At 51.7% G+C, this 20,076-nt stretch overlaps 1 protein-coding gene across 3 annotated transcripts; it reads right to left on the bottom strand.

Annotated features, from left to right (window-relative positions):
- Positions 1 to 3,904: 3,904 nt before the first annotated feature.
- On the bottom strand, positions 3,905 to 9,036 carry LOC119952288 (zinc finger protein 239-like). Of its 3 annotated transcripts, none has more exons than XM_038775916.1 (2): positions 8,987 to 9,036; positions 3,905 to 5,352 (listed from the first exon to the last, which is right to left on the bottom strand). In XM_038775916.1, the coding sequence occupies exon 2, from the start codon at positions 5,049 to 5,051 to the stop codon at positions 4,170 to 4,172; it is 882 nt and encodes a 293-aa protein (XP_038631844.1). In that variant the 5' UTR covers positions 5,052 to 5,352; positions 8,987 to 9,036; the 3' UTR covers positions 3,905 to 4,169. The 3 variants fall into 3 exon arrangements, with proteins under 3 accessions (XP_038631844.1, XP_038631842.1, XP_038631845.1); XM_038775914.1 differs by lacking the exon at positions 8,987 to 9,036 and adding an exon at positions 8,839 to 8,943; XM_038775917.1 differs by lacking the exon at positions 8,987 to 9,036 and adding an exon at positions 8,850 to 8,931.
- Positions 9,037 to 20,076: the final 11,040 nt, after the last annotated feature.

The raw sequence follows: 20,076 nt of genomic DNA, 5'->3' as shown, positions 1-20,076 counted from the left end.
CAGAACTGTAGAGGGGCAAAGGGGCATTGGGATGTATGTCCACACAACCCAGAAAGTAGCAAAGACAGACTTTTCTCTTATTCATAGAAGGGGTGTGGGTGTCACTGGCTAGGTGACCTTTACTGCCCGTCCCTAATTGCCCCTTGAGAAGGTGGTGGGTGAGCCGCCATCTTGAACCGGCTGCAGTCCCTGTGTGGTGTGGGTAACACCCACAGTGCTGTCAGGGAGGGAGGGCCAGGATTGTGAGCCAGCGACAGTGAAGGAACGGCCGATATATTTCCCAGTCAGGATGGTGAGTGTGGGGCTCGGAGGGGGGGAACTTGCAGGTGGTGGAGTTCCCCATGTGTCTGCTGCCCCCTTGTCCTTCTAGATGGTAGAGGTGGTGGGTTTGGAAGGTGCTGTCGAAGGAGCCTTGGTGCCGTGTAGATTGACTTGTGCCGTGTAGATGATGGACAGGGTTTTGGGGGGGGGGGGGGGGGGGGAGTCAGGAAGTGAGTTACTCACCACAGGATTCCCAGCCTCTGACCTGCTCCTGTCTTTATATGGCTGGTCCAGTTTTTGGTCGCTTGTTTTTTTTACTTTGTGCCAGCTTTTGTTGCCCATCCCTGAGGACATTTAAGAGTCAACCACATTGCTGTGGGTGTGGACTCACATGTAGGCCATGTGAACCGGGTGGGTTTTTACAACAATGGTTTCATCGTCGTCGTGCAGCCTTTTAATTGCAGATTTTTTTTTATTGAATCCAAACGGTGGGATTCAAACCCACGTCCCCAGATCATTGCTCTGGGTCTCTGGATTACTCATCCAGTGACAATACCACTACCTTCCCATAATTCTTTCTGTGCTGTAAAAACTCTACACTTGATTGGGGAGGCTGGGGTTGTTTCCCTGACAACAGAGAAGGCTGAGGGGAGATCTGATTTAGGTGCATCAAATGACGAGGGATCACGAGTGAAGGGGCAGGTCTCAATCCCTTTGGTTGAGGGGCTGGGGATGGATTTAGCGCGAGGGGGGAAACTTTTGCATCCGGAGGCTGGTGGGGATCTGGGCCCTGCTGTCCGAAAAGAGACGGTAACCCCCGCAGTGGAAGTGGCGTAATCAAGATGGCGGGCTGAATGGTCGCCTTCGGTGCTGTAACGTTCTACAGCTCGTGGCGCAGAGGGGAGACATTTGCTCAGCGAATACACACCCACGTAGCGAATAAAGGGCTGGCCGCTTCCTCTTCAGCGGAGTGCAGACTTGATGGGCCAAACGGCCTCCTTCTACACTGTGGTTCTATGATTGCCAAGTATTACTACGATTTATTGTTGGAATTTCAGTATTACTAATTGGAAACAAATTAGTCTGCTTAATCTGCCAGGGTAGATTGAATTGATGAACACTGGGTTACCGGTGAGTCTTTCCCAATGATGAGAACGGGTGGAGGGCTAATTCATCAAAGGGCCAAACGTGTAACCCACACCCTTTCACTCCCTTTGGACACACACCCCTTTCTCCCCACCTACCCCCTTTCTCTCATTTATACCCCCTTTGTACCTTTCTCCCCATTTATTCCCTTTCTCCCCATCTATTCCCCATAGGGCAGCAAGGTAGCATAGTGAGGCAGCACGGTAGCACAGTGGTTAGCGCAGTTGCTTCACAGCTCCAGGATCCAAGGTTTAATTCCCGGCTTGGGTCACTGTCTGTGCGGAGTCTGCACATCCTCCCCGTGTGTGCGTGGGTTTCCTCCAGGTGCTCCGGTTTCCTCCCACAGTCCAAAGATATACAGGTTAGGTGGATTGGCCATGATAAATTGCCCTTAGTGTCCAAAAAAAGTTTTTGTGGGATTACTGGGTTATGGGGATAGGGTGGAGGCGTGGGTTTAAGTAGGGTGCTCTTTCCAAGGGCTGGTGCAGATTCAATGGGCCGAATGGCCTCCTATTGCACTGTAAATTCTATGATTCCCTTTCTCCCTATTTATTCCCCATTTTCTCCCCTATTTATACCCCTTTCTCCTTTATACCCTTTTCTGCCAATTTATTCCTTCTCAATTTATACCCTTTCTCCCCATTTATATCCTTTCACTCCCATTTATACCTTTCTCCCCATTCATACCCCTTCCCCCCCCCCCCCCCCCCCCCATTTATAGATGTTTACAGCATGGAAACAGGCTCTTCGTCCATGCTGCCCAGTTTCTATCACTAGGCTAGTCCCACTTGCCTGCATTTGGCCCAAATCCCTCTATACCCACCCTGCCCATTTATACCCTTTCACGCTCATTTATACCTCCTTTCATTCCCATTTATACCCATTTCCCCATTTATACCCCCGTTCACCCCCATTTATACCCTTTCACGCCCATATATACCCCCGTTCACACCTTTTCTCGCCCATTTATACCCCCGTTCACCCCCATTTATACCCTTTCACGCTCATTTATACCTCCTTTCATTCCCATTTATACCCATTTCCCCATTTATACCCCCGTTCACCCCCATTTATACCCGTTCACGCCCATTATACCCTTTTCACCCCATACCCTTTCACTACCATATACATTATACCCCTTTTCTCCCCATTTATTTATTTTTTTTAAAATATTTTTTAATTTGGTGTACCCAATTCAATTTTTTCCAATTAAGGGGCAAGTTAGCGTGCTCAATCCACCTACCCTGCACATCTTTGGGTTGTGGGGGTGAAACCCACGCAGACACGGGGAGAATGTGCAAACTCCTCACGGACAGTGACCCAGAGCCGGGATTCAAACCTGGGACCTCAGCGCCGTGAGGCAGAAGTGCTAATCCACTGCGCCACCGCGCGTCCGTCTTGTCCACATTTATAACCCATTTCACTCTCATTTACGCCTTTCCACCCCCAATTCTCCCCATTTCTAGCCCCTTTCTCTCCCCCATTGATACCCTCACGCTCATTCATACCCTCTCTTCCCCCATTTATATCCTTTCATCCCCATTCCTACTTCTCCCCACTTATAGCCCTTGTGAAATGAAAATCGCTTATTGTCACAAGTAGGCTTCAAATGAAGTTACTGTGAAAAGCCCCTAGTCGCCACATTCCGGCGACTGTTCGGGGAGACTGGTACGGGAATTGAACCGTGCTGCTGGCCTGCTTTAAAAGCCAATTATTTAGCCCAGTGAGCTAAACCAGCTTATCCCCATTTATATCCTCTTCCTGCCCCATTTCTGTCATCTATCCTACTTCCTTCCTCATTTCCTGCCCCTTCTTTCACCCATTTCCAGCCACAGTTCATACCCCTCCCTTTCCGTTTATGGCCCATTTCTGCCCCCATTTGAACACCTTTAACGACCTCCCCATTTATCACCTAATCCCCCTCTCTCTCTTGATGCCATTTTACTGCCCTGGCCATTTATACCCCCTTTTCTACCCTTTCCATTACCACCCAGTTGAGTCTCAATCAGCTTTGTATTACAGCCCTCTAGGGTAACCACCATTCCTTTCTGTTGAGGGTTCCGGGTCCCAATGCCTGTTGAACCCACCCATTCCCCAACTCCCCTCCCCCACCAGCCAATCACCTCGAGCCCACCTGGCTGTAAGGGATTGGGACTACAGTTGCACGCTTCACTTGCTCTACATTAACTATCATCCACTCACAGCATTGTGCCGGTGAAATAAGCCTGCTCCTATCGGGAGAAGTTGCTGCAGTACAGGGTCACCTGTTTGCTGTAGTTTGCCGGGGGGCTCCCTCCAAGTAGACACTGTAGACTGTCTGCTGCTGCTCCGTCCCCTCCAGGCGTCCTTGGAATCGTTGCGAACAGCACCCCATCCAGACCCAAACATTCAGGTGGAAATCGGGACCCACACCACCACCTCCCTTCTGCCTTCCCACCCAACCCCGACCGCCATCGCGCCTGCAAAGGAAAATCCACCTGCCCATTGTGCGTGGGTTTGAAACAAAGCAGGTTTATTTCGAGGTGTACACACTGTGTTCAAATAACACCACACACCCTTCTCTCCTCTCTCCCCCCCCCCCCCCCCCCATCCCCACCCCTGCGAACCGCCTTTGGAGAAGGTGGCGATAGAGGGGGAGGGCTTGGAAGAAAGGCTATACTTGACTTTGCAGGAAGGGGTCCCCCGCCCCTCGCACACCCTCCCCCGCTCTGAACGATTGCCAGACCCGAGGGCATATGGATGACAGCAAGGTGTCCCATGTGTCAGGTGGGGCCGAGGGCAGGCTCCCCCGCCTCGCCATCACCGTCGCGCTCCCTGGCCGAGGGCCGGCGCTCCGCCGTGTGGATGCGCTGGTGTCGCAGCAGGTGGGAGGAGACCTTGAAGCGCTTGGTGCACTGGCCGCAGCGGAAGGGGCGTTCGTCGGTGTGGACCCGCTGGTGGGTCATGAGGTTGGAGGACTGGGTGAAACCCTTGCCGCAGACGGAGCAGGTGTAGGGCCGCTCGCCGGTGTGGACCCGCTGGTGGGTCAGCAGGCTGGACGAGTGGGTGAAGCCCATGCCGCAGTCGGAGCAGGCAAAGGGCCCGGCGCCCGTGTGCACCCGCCGGTGTGCCAGGAGGTGGGAGGACTGGGTGAAGCCCATGCCGCAGACGAGGCAGGCGAAGGGGCGTTCGCCTGTGTGCACGCGCCGGTGCCGGGCCAGGCTGCTGGAGACCCGGAACCGCTTGCCGCACTGGCCGCAGGGGAACGGCCGCTCGTCGGTGTGGACCCGCCGGTGGCTGAGCAGGTTGCAGGACTGGGTGAAGCCCTTGCCGCACACGGCGCAGGTGAAGGGCCTCTCGCCCGTGTGGACCCGCCGGTGTGTCAGCAGGCTGAACGAGCGGGCGAAGCTCTTGCCACACACCAAGCAGGTGAACGGCCGTTCCCCGGTGTGAGTGTGCCGGTGGCTCAGCAGTGTGGAGGAGTGGGCAAACCGCTTACCACATTCCACACAGGCAAAGGGTCGCCCCTGGCCGTCGGCCCCCTCCCCGTGTCTGTCGCCGACTCTGCCGCAGACGTGGGCCTCCAGCTCCGACGGGCGGTGGAAACCCGCTCCGCACTCTGCGCAACAGTAAGGGAAGCCGCCCTCCACCTCACCCTCATCCATCCTCCCCACCGTTGTCCCCGGCTGCAGGCTCCTCCTTCACTTATAAAGAGCCGGCTGCGCTCGATGTGCGTCTCTCTCTCTCTCGCACCACGCTCGTGGCCGCTCGAGCGACTCGTCTCCGTGCTTTTCCTTCCCCCTCCCCTCGGGTCGCGCCCACGTCGCCGGCCTTCAGCCTTCAGCCATCCTGGATATCCTCGCAGCTCCACCTTCCATGCTCGCAGGGCCGGGGCGGCTCAGCTCGGGAGCGATCGAGCGGGTCCCTCGGTTAGAGTCCCTCAGCGGCGCTCCCGCGCTCGGTCGCCTGCAGACGCAGAGTTTACAGAGGTCACCACACGAAGGAACGGAAAAAAGAAATGACAGGACTTGCATTTTCACATCCTGTCCCAAAGCACCCGCCAACGGCGCACATGCAACACTGGTGACGCCGGCAATGCGGCAGCCCGACTCTCACACAGCAAGATCCCACTGTCAACAATGGGCCAGTTGTTCGATAGGATCAGAAGGCCATTTGGCCCCTTGAGCCTACCCCCGCCATTCAATAAGATAGCAGCTGCTCTGATCTTACGGGGCCTCAACTCCACTGTTATGCCCCCTCCTCCTCTGCCATAACCCCTCGACTCCCTCACTGATCAAAACTCTCTCTAACCCGGGCCTCAAATATATTCGGTGACCTGCATCCTTCACTGCTTCCCTGAGGGGACAGGAGCCCACAGATTGACCACCCTCTGAGAGAAGAAATTCCAGCTCGTCTAGTCGACCCACCTTACTCTGAACGTGCCCCCAGTCTGTTAAATCACAGCCCCCCTCCTCAGAATCTGATATGTTTCAATAAAATTGCCTCTCATTCTTCTAAACTCCCAGCGGTCTCCGATCGGCCCATCAGCGACGATGGCTCAAAAGGTAAATATTGACCCCCAACTGTTGCCTCACAACGCCAAGGACCCGGGTTCAATTCCGGCTTTGGGTGACTGTGCGGAGTCTGCACGTTCTCCCCGTGTCTGCGTGGGTTTCCTCTCACAGTCCAACGGTGCGCGGGTTAGGTGGACTGGCCATGATAAATTGATCCTTCGTGAACAGGAATGCGCAGTTTAGGTGGGAAAGTAGGCCAAACCCAGAGCAGATGGAGGCCATTCGGCCCATTGAGTGCACTCTGCCCATTCAATGAGATTGTGACCGATCCGATGTGATAATCCACAACTCCACTTTCTCCCCCCCCTTTTCCCCATAAACCCTCGATTCCCTCACTGATTAAAAATCTGTCTGTCTCGGCCTTGAACATACTTAACAGCCCAGCCTCTACAGCGCATTCCCCCCCCGCCTCCCCCCCCCCCCCCCCCCCCCCAGGTCACAGCGTTTCTTTAATTATGGCCATCCCTTTAATCACACCTTGCCCCTTAATGGCCCAGTCCACTTTGCCACAACACCCCTTTAACGCCATTATTTACCCCCATCACCAACATTTTATTTGGCACCGTCCCTTTAATTCCCCATCCTGTGAATGTAACTTTGAATTAAAACAATCCATTCTCACAACACCCCAGTTAATGCTGCATATGCTGTCCCTTAGAATTTAATCTATATTGTCACAAGTCGGCTTACATTAACACTACAATGAAGTTACTGTGAAAAGCCCAAACTATTTTTCCTCTGCAATAATGCTTATAATTTCCCACCCCTCAATAGATCACACTGCCCCCTTTTTTTAACATAAATTTAGAGCACCAATTCATTTTTTCCAATTAAGGGGCAATTTAGCGTGTCCAATCCATCGACCTTGCACATCTTTGGGTTGTGGGGGCGAGACCCACGCAAACACAGGGAGAATGTGCAAACTCCACACGGACAGTGACCCAAAGTGGTACCTCGACGCCGTGAGACTGCAGTGCTAACCACTGAGCCACCGTGCTGCCCCCCACACTGCCCCCTTTAGTTGTACCCATCCCTTTAATCACATGCTCTCTCCTTCCAGTGACTTGCGTCCTATAGGCCACCAATGCCCCTTTAAATGCCTTGGTTATCCCACTTGTAATTCAGAACGCAATCCCTTTAACCACACATCCAAACCAATTGCCCGTTCCTTTTTGCCCTCCGACTTCACTTAAAGCCAATGCACCATCCCTCTCATTCCATCAATGTCCCTTTAATTATTGTAAGAAGTCTAACAACACCAGGTTAAAGTCCAACAGGTTTGATTCAAACACGAGCTTTCGGAGCGCAGCTCCTTCCTCAGGTGAATGGATTAATTATTCACACACATACACATCCTCCATCCAATTGAATCACAACGTCCCCTCTTATAACAATCTTTATTGTCACTAGTAGGCTTACATTAACACTGCAATGACGCTACTGTGAAAAGCCCCTAGTTGCCACATTCCGGCGCTTCTTCGGGTACAGGGAGAATTCAGAATATCCAATTCATCAACAGCACGTCTTTTGATAGAGACGGGGAGAACGTGCAGACTCCACACGGACAGAGACCCAAGCCGGGAATCAAACCTTGGAACCTGGAGCTGTGAAGCAACAGTGCTAACCACTGTGCTACTATGCCGCCCACTTAACTCCCCTGTCCAACATTTTTTCCCTAGATTCCCTCGTGCTGAAAGAGGCTCTTCAGCCCATTAAGTCTACACCGACCCTCTGAAAGAGCACCCTAACGAGGCCCATTCCCCTGTCCTAACTCCGTAACTCTGGACACTAAGGGCAATTTATCATGGCCAATCCACCTAACTGCACATCTTTGGACTGTGGGAGGAAACCGGAGCACCCGGAGGAAACCCACGCAGGCACGGGGAGAACGTGCAGACTCCACACAGACAGTGACCCTGTGAACGGAATCGAATCCGAGTCCCTGGCTCTGAGAGGCAGCAGTGCTAACCACTCTGCAGCCTTCAGCTTGAGCCTTTTTCGAACCTCAATGCCCCTTCAATTGCTTGCAGCCACTCCATTCATTTGCCCCCCCGCCTTCAATTGCACACCATCCCTTTAATCAAGAACGTTTATTCCCAGATTCCTTTCATCACACATTCAATGTGTCCCACGTCCACCCGCCAGATTCACCCCTTTAATTATCATAGATTATCATAGAATTTACATTGCAGAAGGAGGCCATTCGGCCCATTGAGTCTGCACCGGCTCTTGGAAAGAGCCCCCTACCCAAGGTCAACACCTCCCCCAATCCCAATAACCCAGTAAACCCACCCTATCCCCATAACTCAGTAACCCCACCCAACACTAAGGGCAATTTTGTACATTAAGTGCAATTTAGCATGGCCAATCCACCTAACCTGCACATCTTTGGACTGTGGGAGGAAACCGGAGCACCCGGAGGAAACCCACGCACACAAGGGGAGGATGTGCAGACTCCACACAGACAGTGACCCAAGCCAGAATCGAACCTGGGACCCTGGAGCTGTGCTATCCACAATGCTACCGTGCTGCCCCACTTGCACATTTATTGACACCATATTCCACACCATCCCTTTAATTGCCCCATCCCATTTGGCAGCAAATCCCCTTTAATTGCACATTATTGACGCCATATTTTTATTCCGCGCCATCCCTTTAATTGCCCCACCCCTTTTGGCAGCAAATCCCCTTTAATTGCACATTTATTGACGCCACGTTTTTTATTCCACGCCATCCCTTTAATTGCCCCATTCCCCCGCCCCGAGCAACTGCATCACTGTTCCTGCTGTTTTTCTCTCTCATCCTATTGAACCCCAAAGCGAGGGGGGGAGACGGATTGGGAGAGGAGCCAAGAGGAGGTTACAAAGGCCGCACTCACCCCCCCACTACCTTCGGCCCTCAGCCTCTGGGCCGGCTGCACAAAATGGCCGAGTGACTGTCCTCCATTCCCCTCCCGGGCGGAGGCCCCGCCCCTCTGCCCGCCTCCCTCCGATTGGTCAGTGCCCCTGGATGCAGCCCCTGCGTACCCTCTCCCCGGCTCCGTCATCAGCCCCACTGCGCCAGCCCCCTCCCCGGCGCAGCCTCTGCCCGCCTCCCTCCGATTGGTCAGTGCCCCTGGATGCAGCCCCTGCGTACCCTCTCCCCGGTTCCGTCATCACCCCCATGCGTCAGCCCCCTTCCCTGCGGAGGCCCCGCCGCCCTCCGATTGGTCAGCGCCCCTGGATGCTGCCCCTGCGTAACCCCCCCGAGTCCGCCACCACCCCCACTGCGACAGCCCCCTTCCCGGCGGAGGCCCCGCCCCTCTGCTGCCGCCCTCCGATTGGCCAGTGCCCCTGGATGCTGCCCCTGCGTACCCCCCCCCGGCCCGCCACCACCCCCACTGCGTCACCCCCCCCGACGCACTGGCCGCTACGCCCAGATTGGTCAGCGCCAGCCATCACACCCCGCCCAGTAATTGTTCGCCCCTCCCCTCCCCCACACCAACCACGCCCACCGATTCTTCGTCGCCTCGCCCCAGCAGCTCACTGACCCGCCCCACCCCGCTGCAAACCCCGCCCATCACTTTGGCCCCGCCCCCCGCCGCTCGAATCTCCCCGTCCTCCTCACCCCGCCCGCTCTCTCCCCCGCCACTCAAGGCAGGCCCCGCCCGCTCTCTCCCCCGCCACTCAAGGCAGGCCCCGCCCACTCACCGCTGTGTTCGCTGGCGCGTTTAAACCCCGCCCCTGCGCTTCCTCGTCATCAATACGCGTTTCGCGTGCGGTCAAGGTGGGGTGGTCACGTGCTTGAAATCAACATGGCTGCCCCAACCACGAACATTCACCAATTGAAAACATTATACTTTTTTTTTAAATTTAGAGTACCCAATTAATTTTTTCCAATTAAGGGGCAATTTAGCGTGGCCAATCCACCTACCCTGCATATCTTTGGGTTGTGGGGGCGAAACCCACACAAATACAGGGAGAATGTGCAAACATTATACTCTTAATTATGCTCTTAATGTCCCCCTTCACAATAAAAACATAATTCTTTACTCCATCAAAACCCTTTAGAATTTTCACACCTCCAAATGCCAACTCTATTCGCAGGAGTGTGAGGAATAGGAGCGGAATTAAGTCCATTCAGCCCCTCAGAGCTGGTCCCCATTCATAAGAAGTAGGAGCAGTAGTAGGCGATCCGGCCCCCTCGAGAACCGCTCAATTGCTGATCTCCTTTCGGCCTCAACCGTATAAGGCTCTGGTCAGGCCCCATTTAGAGTATTGTGAGGAGTTTTGGGCCCTGTAACTAAGGAAGGATGTGCTGGCCTTGAAAGGGGTCCAGAGGAGGTTCACAAGAAGGATCCCTGGAATGAAGAGCCTGTCATATGAGGAGTGGTTGAGGACTCTGGTTCTATACTCAACGGAGTTTAGAAGAATGAGGGGGAATCTTATTAAAACTTACAGAATATTGAGAGGCTGAGATAGAGTGAATGTGGAGTGGGTGTTTCCATTAGTAGAAGAAGTTAGAACCTGAGGGCACAGCTCAAACTGAAGGGATGACCCTTTAAAACAGAGATGAGGAGGAATTTCTTCAGCCAGAGGGTGGTCAATCTGTGGAACTCTTTGCCGCAGAAAGCTGTGGAGGCCAAATCTCTGAGAGTCTTTCAGGCAGAGATAGATAGGTTCTTGATTAATAAGGGATCAGGGGTTACGGAGAGAAGGCAGGAGAATGGGGATGAGAAACATATCAGCCATGATCAAATGGCAGAGCAGACCATGGCCTGAATGGCCTCATCCTGCTCCTATGTCTTATGATTTTATAACTCCATCCATAACCCTTCAACCCGTTATTAATTAAAAATCTGTCTATCTCCTCCTTGAATTTACTCAATGCCCCGGCATCCACCACACTCTGGGGAGCGAATTCCACAGACTCGCCACCCTTTGAGAGAAATAATTTCTCTTCATCTCTGTTTTCAATCTGCTACCCCTTCTAAAACTGTGACCTCTTGTTCTAGATTGTACCAGAAGATGAATAAGATAATATCATGGCTGACCTGATTTCGGCCTCAACTCCATTTCCCTGTCAGTCCCCCTCCTACCTACCTTCCCATCCCCTTCCCGACAACACCCTTGTTCACCAAAAACGCTTCGAAATCCACTTTGATTAAATACTCATTGACCTGCGGTCTCCATTGCTCTCTGGGGAATGGAAAACCCACAGGCTGACAAAACCCTCTCGGAGACAAAAGAAAATAATCTTCCTCCAGGAAAGGAAGCAAACTCTCTTATCAATTACACGGAGAGGCTGCTGCCTCACAGCGCCAAGGACCCAGGTTCGATCCCGGCCCCACTGTGTGGAGTTTGCACATTCTCCCAGTGCCTGCGGGAACTCACCCTCATAATCCAAAGATATAAATTTCCCCTGATAAGGGCAGCACGGTGGCGCAGTGGATAGCACTGCTGTCTCACGGCACCGAGGTCCCAGGTTCAATCCCAGCCCTGGGTTACTGTCTGTCTGGAGTTTGCACAGTCTCCCCCTGTTTGCATGGGTTTTGACCCACAACACAAAGATGTGCAAGCTAGGTGGGGGGCCACGCTAAATTGCCCCTTGATTGATAGATAGATAGAGAAATACAGCACAGAACAGGCCCTTCGGCCCACGATGTTGCGCCGAACTTTTGTCCTAGGTTAATCATAGAATTTTGGACAATTTTTCATGGCCAATCCACCCAACCTGCACATCTTTGGACTGTGGGAGGAAACCGGAGTACCCGGAGGAAACCCACGCATTCACGTGGAGGATGTGCAGACTCCACACAGACAGTGACCCAAGTCGAAATCGAACTTGGGACCCTGGAGCTGTGAAGCAATTGTGCTATCCACAATGCTACCGTGCTGCCCTTAAGAAGTTAACCTACACTCCATTATTCTACCCTAATCCAAGTACCTATCCAATGGCCGCTTGAAGGTCCCTAACTTTTCCGACTCAACTACTACCACAGGCAGTGCATTCCATGCCCCCACTACTCTCTGGGTAAAGAACCTACCTCTGACATCCCCTCTATATCTTCCACCATTTATCTTAAATTTATGTCCCCTTGTAATGGTGTGTTCCACCCGGGGAAAAAGCCTCTGACTGTCTACTCTATCTATTCCCCTGATCATCTTATAAACCTCTATCAAGTCGCCCCTCATCCTTCTCCGTTCTAATGAGAAAAGGCCTAGCACCCTCAACCTTTCCTCGTATGACCTACTCTCCATTCCAGGCAACATCCTGGTAAATCTCCTTTGCACCTTTTCCAAAGCTTCCACATTCTTCCTAAAATGAGATGACCAGAACTGCACACAGTACTCCAAATGTGGCCTGACCAAGGTTTTGTACAGCTGCATCATCACCTCACGGCTCTTAAATTCAATCCCTCTGCTAATGAACGCTAGCACACCATAGGCCTTCTTCACAGCTCTATCCACTTGAGTGGCAACTTTCAAAGAACTATGAACATAGACCCCAAGACCTCTCTGCTCCTCCACATTGCCAAGAACCCTACCATTAACCCTGTATTCCGCATTCAGATTTGTCCTTCCAAAATGGACAACCTCACACTTGTCAGGGTTAAACTCCATCTGCCACTTCTCAGCCCAGCTCTGCATTCTATCTATGTCTCTTTGAAGCCGACAACAGCCCTCCTCACTATCCACAACTCCACCAATCTTCGTATCATCTGCAAATTTACTGACCCACCCTTCAACTCCCTCATCCAAGTCGTTAATGAAAATCACAAACAGCAGAGGACCCAGAACTGATCCCTGCGGTACGCCACTGATAACTGGGCTCCAGGCTGAATATTTGCCATCCACCACCACTCTCTGTCTTCTATCGGTTAGCCAGTTTGTTATCCAACTGGCCAAATTTCCCACTATCCCATGCCTCCTTACTTTCTGCATAAGCCTACCATGGGGAACCTTATCAAATGCCTTACTAAAATCCATGTACACTACATCCACTGCTTTACCTTCATCCACATGCTTGGTCACCTCCTCAAAGAATTCAATAAGACTTGTAAGGCAAGACCTACCCCTCACAAATCCGTGCTGACTATCCCTTATCAAGCAATGCCTTTCCAGATGCTCAGAAATCCTATCCCTCAGTACCCTTTCCATTACTTTGCCTACCACCGAAGTAAGACTAACTGGCCTGTAATTCCCAGGGTTATCCCTATTCCCTTTTTTGAACAGGGGCACGACATTCGCCACTCTCCAATCCTCTGGTACCACCCCTGTTGACAGCGAGGACGAAAAGATCATTGCCAACGGCTCTGCAATTTCATTTCTTGCTTCCCATAGAATCCTTGGATATATCCCGTCAGGCCCGGGGGACTTGTCTGTCCTCAAGTTTTTCAAAACGCGCAACACATCTTCCTTCCTGACAAGTATCTCCTCAAGCTTATCAGTCTGCTTCACGCTGTCCTCTCCAACAATATGGCCCCTCTCGTTTGTAAATACTGAAGAAAAATACTTGTTCAAGACCTCTCCTATCTCTTCAGACTCAATACACAATCTCCCGCTACTGTCCTTAATCGGACCTACCCTCGCTCTAGTCATTCTCATATTTCTCACATATGTGTAAAAGGCCTTGGGGTTTTCCTTGATCCTACCTGCCAAAGATTTTTCATGCCCTCTCTTAGCTCTCCTAATCCCTTTCTTCAGTTTCCTCCTGGCTATCCTGTATCCCTCCAGCGCCCTGTCTGAATCTTGTTTCTTCAGCCTTACATAAGTCTCCTTCTTCCTCTTAACAAGACATTCAACCTCTCTTGTCAACCATGATTCCCTCACTTGACCATCTCTTCCTTGCCTGACAGGGACATACATATCAAAGACACGTAGTACCTGTTCCTTGAACAAGTTCCACATTTCACTTGTGTCCTTCCCTGACAGCCTATGTTCCCAACTTCTGCACTTCAATTCTTGTCTGACAGCATTGTATTTACCCTTCCCCCAATTATAAACCTTGCCCTGTTGCTCGCACCTATCCCTCTCCATTACTAAAGTGAAAGTCACAGAATTGTGGTCACTACCTCCAAAATGCTCCCCCACTAACAAATCTATCACCTGCCCTGGTTCATTACCAAGTACTAAATCCAATATGGCCTCCCCTCCAGGTACGACCTCCGCAAAGCCATCCGAGATGCCAAGAGAGAATATCAAACTAAGCTAGAGTCACAGACAGACTCTCGGCGGTTGTGGCAAGGACTAAGCAACATAACGGGCTACAAAGCGAAGCCGAGCAGTATCTCTGGCAGCAGTACACCCCTCCCCGATGAACTTAACGCATTCTATGCTCGGTTTGAGCAGGTAACCAACAACCCGCTATCGAGTGCCCCAGCAACCCATAATTCACCCATACCCACCATCACAGTTTCCGAAGTCAGATCGGCCTTCCTGAAAGTGAACCCACGGAAGGCGATGGGCCCGGACGGGATCCCTGGTCGTGCACTCACAACCTGCGCGGACCAGCTGGCAGAGGTTTTCACAGACATCTTTAACCTATCCCTACTCCACTCCAAGGTCCCCACCTGCTTCAAGAAGACCACCATCATACCGGTACCAAAGAAGAACCAGGCAACGTGCCTCAATGACTACCGCCCGGTGGCCCTGACGTCAGTTGTAATGAAGTGCTTTGAGAGGCTGATCATGAAGCGCATCACCTCCATACTCCCGGAACGCCTTGACCCACTTCAATTCGCATACCGTCGCAAACGGTCCACATCAGACGCCATTTCCCTGGCCCTACACTCATCCCTAGAGCATCTCAAGGACTCCTACATCAGACTCTTATTTATTGACTACAGCTCCGCCTTCAACACCATAATCCCAGCCAAGCTCATATCAAAGCTCCAAAACCTAGGACTTGGCTCTCCACTCTGCAACTGGATCCTTGACTTTCTGACCAACAGACCACAGTCAGTAAGAATGAACACCAACACCTCCTCCACAATAGTCCTCAACACCGGTGCCCCGCAAGGCTGCGTACTTAGCCCCCTACTCTACTCCCTGTACACACACGACTGCATGGCAAAACTTGGTTCCAACTCCATCTACAAGTTTGCTGACGATACGACCATAGTGGGCCGGATCTCGAACAACGACGAGTCTGAATACAGGAGGGAGATAGAGAACTTAGTGGAGTGGTGCAACGACAACAATCTCTCCCTTAATGCCAGCAAAACTAAAGAGCTGGTCATCGACTTCAGGAAGCATAGTACTGTACACACCCCTGTCAGCATCAACGGAGCCGAGGTAGAGATGGTGAGCAGTTTCAAATTCCTAGGGGTGCACATCACCAAAAATCTATCCTGGTCCACTCATGTCGACGCTATCACCAAGAAAGCACAACAGCGCCTTTACTTCCTCAGGAAACTAAGGAAATTTGGCATGTCCACATTAACCCTTACCAACTTTTACAGATGCACTATAGAAAGCATCCTATCGGGCTGCATCACAGCCTGGTATGGCAACTGCTCGGCCCAGGACCGCAAGGAACTTCAGAGAGTCGTGAATACCGCCCAGTCCATCACACGAACCTGCCTCCCATCCATTGATTCCATCTACACCTCCCGCTGCCGGGGGAAAGCAGGCAGCATAATCAAGGATCCCTCCCACCCGGCTTACTCACTTTTCCAACTTCTTCCATCGGGCAGGAGATTCAGAAGTCTGAGAACACGGACGAACAGACTCAAAAACAGCTTCTTCCCCACTGTCACCAGACTCCTAAATGACCCTTTTATGGACTGTCCTCATTAACACTACACCCTGTATGCTTCATCCAATGCCAGTGCTTATGTAGTTACATTGTATGTCTTGTGTTGCCCTATTATGTATTCTCATGTATTTTCTTGAATTCTGTTCAATTCCCTTTTCTTCCCATGTACTGAATGATCTGTTGAGCTGCTTGCAGAAAAATACTTTTCACTGTACCTCGGTACACGTGACAATAAACAAATCCAATCCAATCCAATCCAATCCCTCTGGTCGGACAATCTACATACTGTGTTAGAAAAGCTTCCTGGACACACTGCACAAACACTACCCCATCCAAACTATTTGATCCAAAGAGTTCCCACTCAATGTTTGGGAAGTTGAAGTCGCCCATGACTACTACCCTGTGACTTCTGCACCTTTCCAAAATCTGTTTCCCAATCTGTTCCTCCACATCTCTGCTGCTATTGGGGGGCCTATAGAAAACTCCCAATAAGGTGACTGCTCCTTTCCTATTTCTAACTTCAACCCATATTACCTCAGTAGGCAGATCCCCCTCGAACTGCCTTTCTGCAGCTGTTATACTATCTCTAATTAACAATGCCACCCCCCCCACCTCTTTTACCATCCTCCCTAATCTTGTTGAAACATCTATAACCAGGGACCTCCAACAACCATTTCTGCCCCTCTTCTATCCAAGTTTCCGTGATGGCCACCACATCGTAGTCCCAAGTACAGATCCATGCCTTAAGTTCACCCACCTTATTCCTGATGCTTCTTGCATTAAAGTATACACACTTCAACCCATCTCCTTGCCTGCAAGTACTCTCCTTTGTCATTGTTACCTTCCCCACTGCATCACTACGTGCTTTGGCGTCCTGACTATCGTCTACCTTAGTTGCTGGACTACAGATCCGGTTCCCATTTCCCTGCCAAATTAGTTTAAACCCTCCTGAAGAGTACTAGGAAACCTCCCCCCCAGGATATTAGTGCTCCTCTGGTTCAGATGCAACCCGTCCTGCTTGTACAGGTCCCACCTTCCCCAGAATGTGCTCCAATTATCCAAATACCTGAAGCCCTCCCTCCTACACCATTCCTGCAGCCACGTGTTCAACTGCACTCTCTCCCTACTCCTAGCCTCGCTATCACGTGGCACCGGCAACAAACCAGAGATGTCAACCCTGTCTGTCCTGGCCTTTAGCTTCCAGCCTAACTCCCTAAACTTGTTTATTACCTCCACACCCTTTTTCCTACCTACATCGTTGGTACCAATGTGCACCACGACTTCTGGTTGCTCACCCTCCCCCTTCAGGATCCTGAAGACACGATCAGAGACATCCCTGGCCCTGGCACCCGGGAGGCAACATACCTTTCGGGAGTCTCGCTCGCGACCACAGAATCTCCTATCTATTCCCCTAACCATTGAATCTCCTATTACTATTGCTTTTCTATGCTCCCCCCTTCCCTTCTGATTCCCAGAGCCAGACTCAGTGCCAGAGACCTGGCCGCTGGGGCCTTCCCCCGGTAGGTCATCCCCCCCAACAGCATCCAAAACGGTATACTTGTTCTGAAGGGGAATGGCCACGAGGGATCCTTGCACTGTCTGCCTGTTAGTTTTCTTTCCCCTGACTGTAACCCAGCTACTCTTGTCCAGTACCTTTGGTGTGGCTACCTCCCTGTAACTCTTCTCTATGACCCCCTCTGCCTCCCGGATGATCCGAAGTTCATCCAGCTCCAGCTCCAGTACCTTAACACTGGACCTCCGCCCTCCGACTCTACTCCCAGTCAGCTGTACTCTAAACTCCTGGCTCCCTTCACGCTCTTTGATAAATATAGGAAATGAAATGTAAGGAGCACCTTACTCCCTCCTCACCTAACTCCCTCAGTCACCAAACTCTCACTGTAGCACTCAAATGCCACAAGCTCAGCACTCCAGTGCAAAAAAAATTGGAAAAAAAATGAATTGGGTACTCTAAATTTATTAAAATAAATAAATAAATTGCCCCTTATTTGGAAATAAAATGAATTGCGTAATTACACCAAGTGTCAAAGTAATAGTCCTTTGACTAGAAGGTAACCTGCCGCCTTGCTAGATACATCACTCCAAACTTATATAATGCTGCTTTAGCCTTATTGAAGGCCGTCTGCCTCTTTTGCTCCGACATTTTGCCAGATTCTAACCAGGCTCCCTACCCACCTCGAATCTCCTTGGCCCACTTCAGGACCCGCTCCTTCTCCTGGAAGTTACGGAATCTAACTAAAACTGCTCATGTGGGCTCATTTGCCCGAAGCTTCTGCCAGAGTGTTCGATGGGCTCTGTCCAGTTCTGGAGGGAACGGCAGCCCATCCTCCCCATCATTTTACAGAACAGCTGCAAGAAGTACACAATAGGATTCGGGCCCTCCACACCCTCTGGCAACCGCACGACTGATGTTTTGTCTCCTCGACCGATTCTCGACGTCACCCACCTTCACCCTCAGGCTTTTAAATTTCTCCGCCGCCATCGTGATCTCGGCCTCCAGGCAAATTTGTCGCTGTGCATCGCCAGAGCCGAGTCCACCCCCTTCAATGCCTCGCCATGCTTCTTCACAGCTTCTGAAGCTATATCGCTCACTTATCTCAGACAGAGCCCAGCGCCTCTTCAATCAAGGTACGGAGGGTTTCAAACATCATTGTCTCTCGAAATACTTGTCAAATCCCTTAGCCAGTACTGGCGAGCCTGTCGAGTTTGGGTGGCTGCAGCTCCTATCTAGTCTGCTGGGGCTCAAAGAGAAACCTGCGAGTCAGTCGAAGAATTACCACCCGCAGACCTCTTAGTCCCAGCGTTTTTGATGTTCATCAACAATAGGCTCCTCTACCGAGTGCATGACCTCCTCCCTTGTGCCGCCACCAGGTGTCCCCATTAGACAGTAGTTAACCATTGTATTTGTTGCCATTTTAATGATAGTTACTGTCGATTAATAAAATGCTAATTGTGTTTAAATTTACAAATGGGGGGAGTGGGTAGCACATGGCACAATGGTTAGCACTTCTGCCTCATAGCGCCAGGGACATGGGTTCAATTCCGGCCTTGGGTTAAAACACCCTGGGCTTGTGTGCGGTCAATTCCAGCTCCATGTGCCCAGGAGTTACAACACAATTGAATTGACCAATAATTCTTATAAAAATGCCCAAGGGCCTTCGCTGCCACATAGTTACAGTCACCAGGGGCGGGATTCTCCGACCCCCCCCGCCGGGTCGGAGAATCGCCCGGGGCCGGCGTCAATCCCGCCCCCGCCGTGTCCCGAATTCTCCGCCATCAGAGATTCGGCGGGGGCGGGAATCGCGTCACGCCGGTCGGCGGGCCCCCCCCGCGGCGATTCACGCCTCTGTCAATCCTCTCCCGCCGGCATGGATCAAACAACCTACCTTACCAGCGGGAGCAGGCGGCGCGGGTGGGTGCCGGGGTTCTGGGGGGGGGTGCCCCCACGGTGGTCTGGCCCGTGATCGGGGCCCACCGATCGGCATTGATCCATATTTTCTTAAAGTCACAAATGGCATTCTACTTGACCGTAACAAAGGTAAACTATCCCTCCTCACTCTTCTCCACCTGTCTGCAGCCTTTGATATGACTGACCACGCCATGGCCTTCACCATGGAGGAGGCGGAAGAGACCCCCTCCCCTGCGCATGCGCCAGGATGACGTCAGCAGCCGCTGACGCTCCGGCGCATGCGCGGACATACGCCGGCCGGCGAAAACCTTTCGGCCCCGGCTGGCGTGGCGCCAAAGGACTTTCTCGCCGGCCGGCAGAGCGGGAACCAGTCCAGCGTGGGCCTAGCCCTCAATGTGAGGGCTTGGCCCCTAAAGGTGCGGAGACTTCCCGGCCCAGGTTTGTAAATGCATACACAATCTATTTGTCTATTTACTGTCTATTTGTAACAAGAATGGCAATGAAATATGCAACCAATACAACTGGTTAACGATTATCTGATTCCTAATTCCCCCCCCCCCCCCCCACTTTAACTTGCCCCCCCACCCTCTATACACACACACAAGACAGTCAAACACAGAGGGGAGGAGAGGGGTATAAGAAAAGATAAGTAAAAATAAAAAGAGTCTGTTTCAGATGGTTGTCTTGAACAGAACTTCTTTCAAAGTAAAGTTCAGAGGAGGTTCACTGGATTGATTGCAGAGATGAGGAGTTTGTCGTACGAGGAGAGATTGAGCAGTTTGGGCCTATATGCTCTCGAGCTTAGAAGAATGAGGGTTGATCTTATTGAGGTATACAAGATGGTGAAGGTATGGACAAAGTAAATGTGGAGCGGATGCTTCCTCTTGTGGGGCATTCTAGAACGAGAGGTCATAGTCTCAGGATGAGGTAGCAAATTTAAAACAGATTTGA

Source organism: Scyliorhinus canicula, chromosome 17, assembly GCF_902713615.1.
Source record: "Scyliorhinus canicula chromosome 17, sScyCan1.1, whole genome shotgun sequence".
NCBI classification, from domain to species: domain Eukaryota; kingdom Metazoa; phylum Chordata; class Chondrichthyes; order Carcharhiniformes; family Scyliorhinidae; genus Scyliorhinus; species Scyliorhinus canicula.
Note: the sequence above shows the minus strand (reverse complement) of the source record. Positions and strands in the feature narration are given on the sequence as shown.

What these genes read in the sequence shown, in the direction of transcription:
- LOC119952288 (XM_038775916.1), bottom strand. Translation starts at nt 5,051, where the DNA reads ATGGATGAGGGTGAGGTGGAGGGCGGCTTCCCTTACTGTTGCGCAGAG.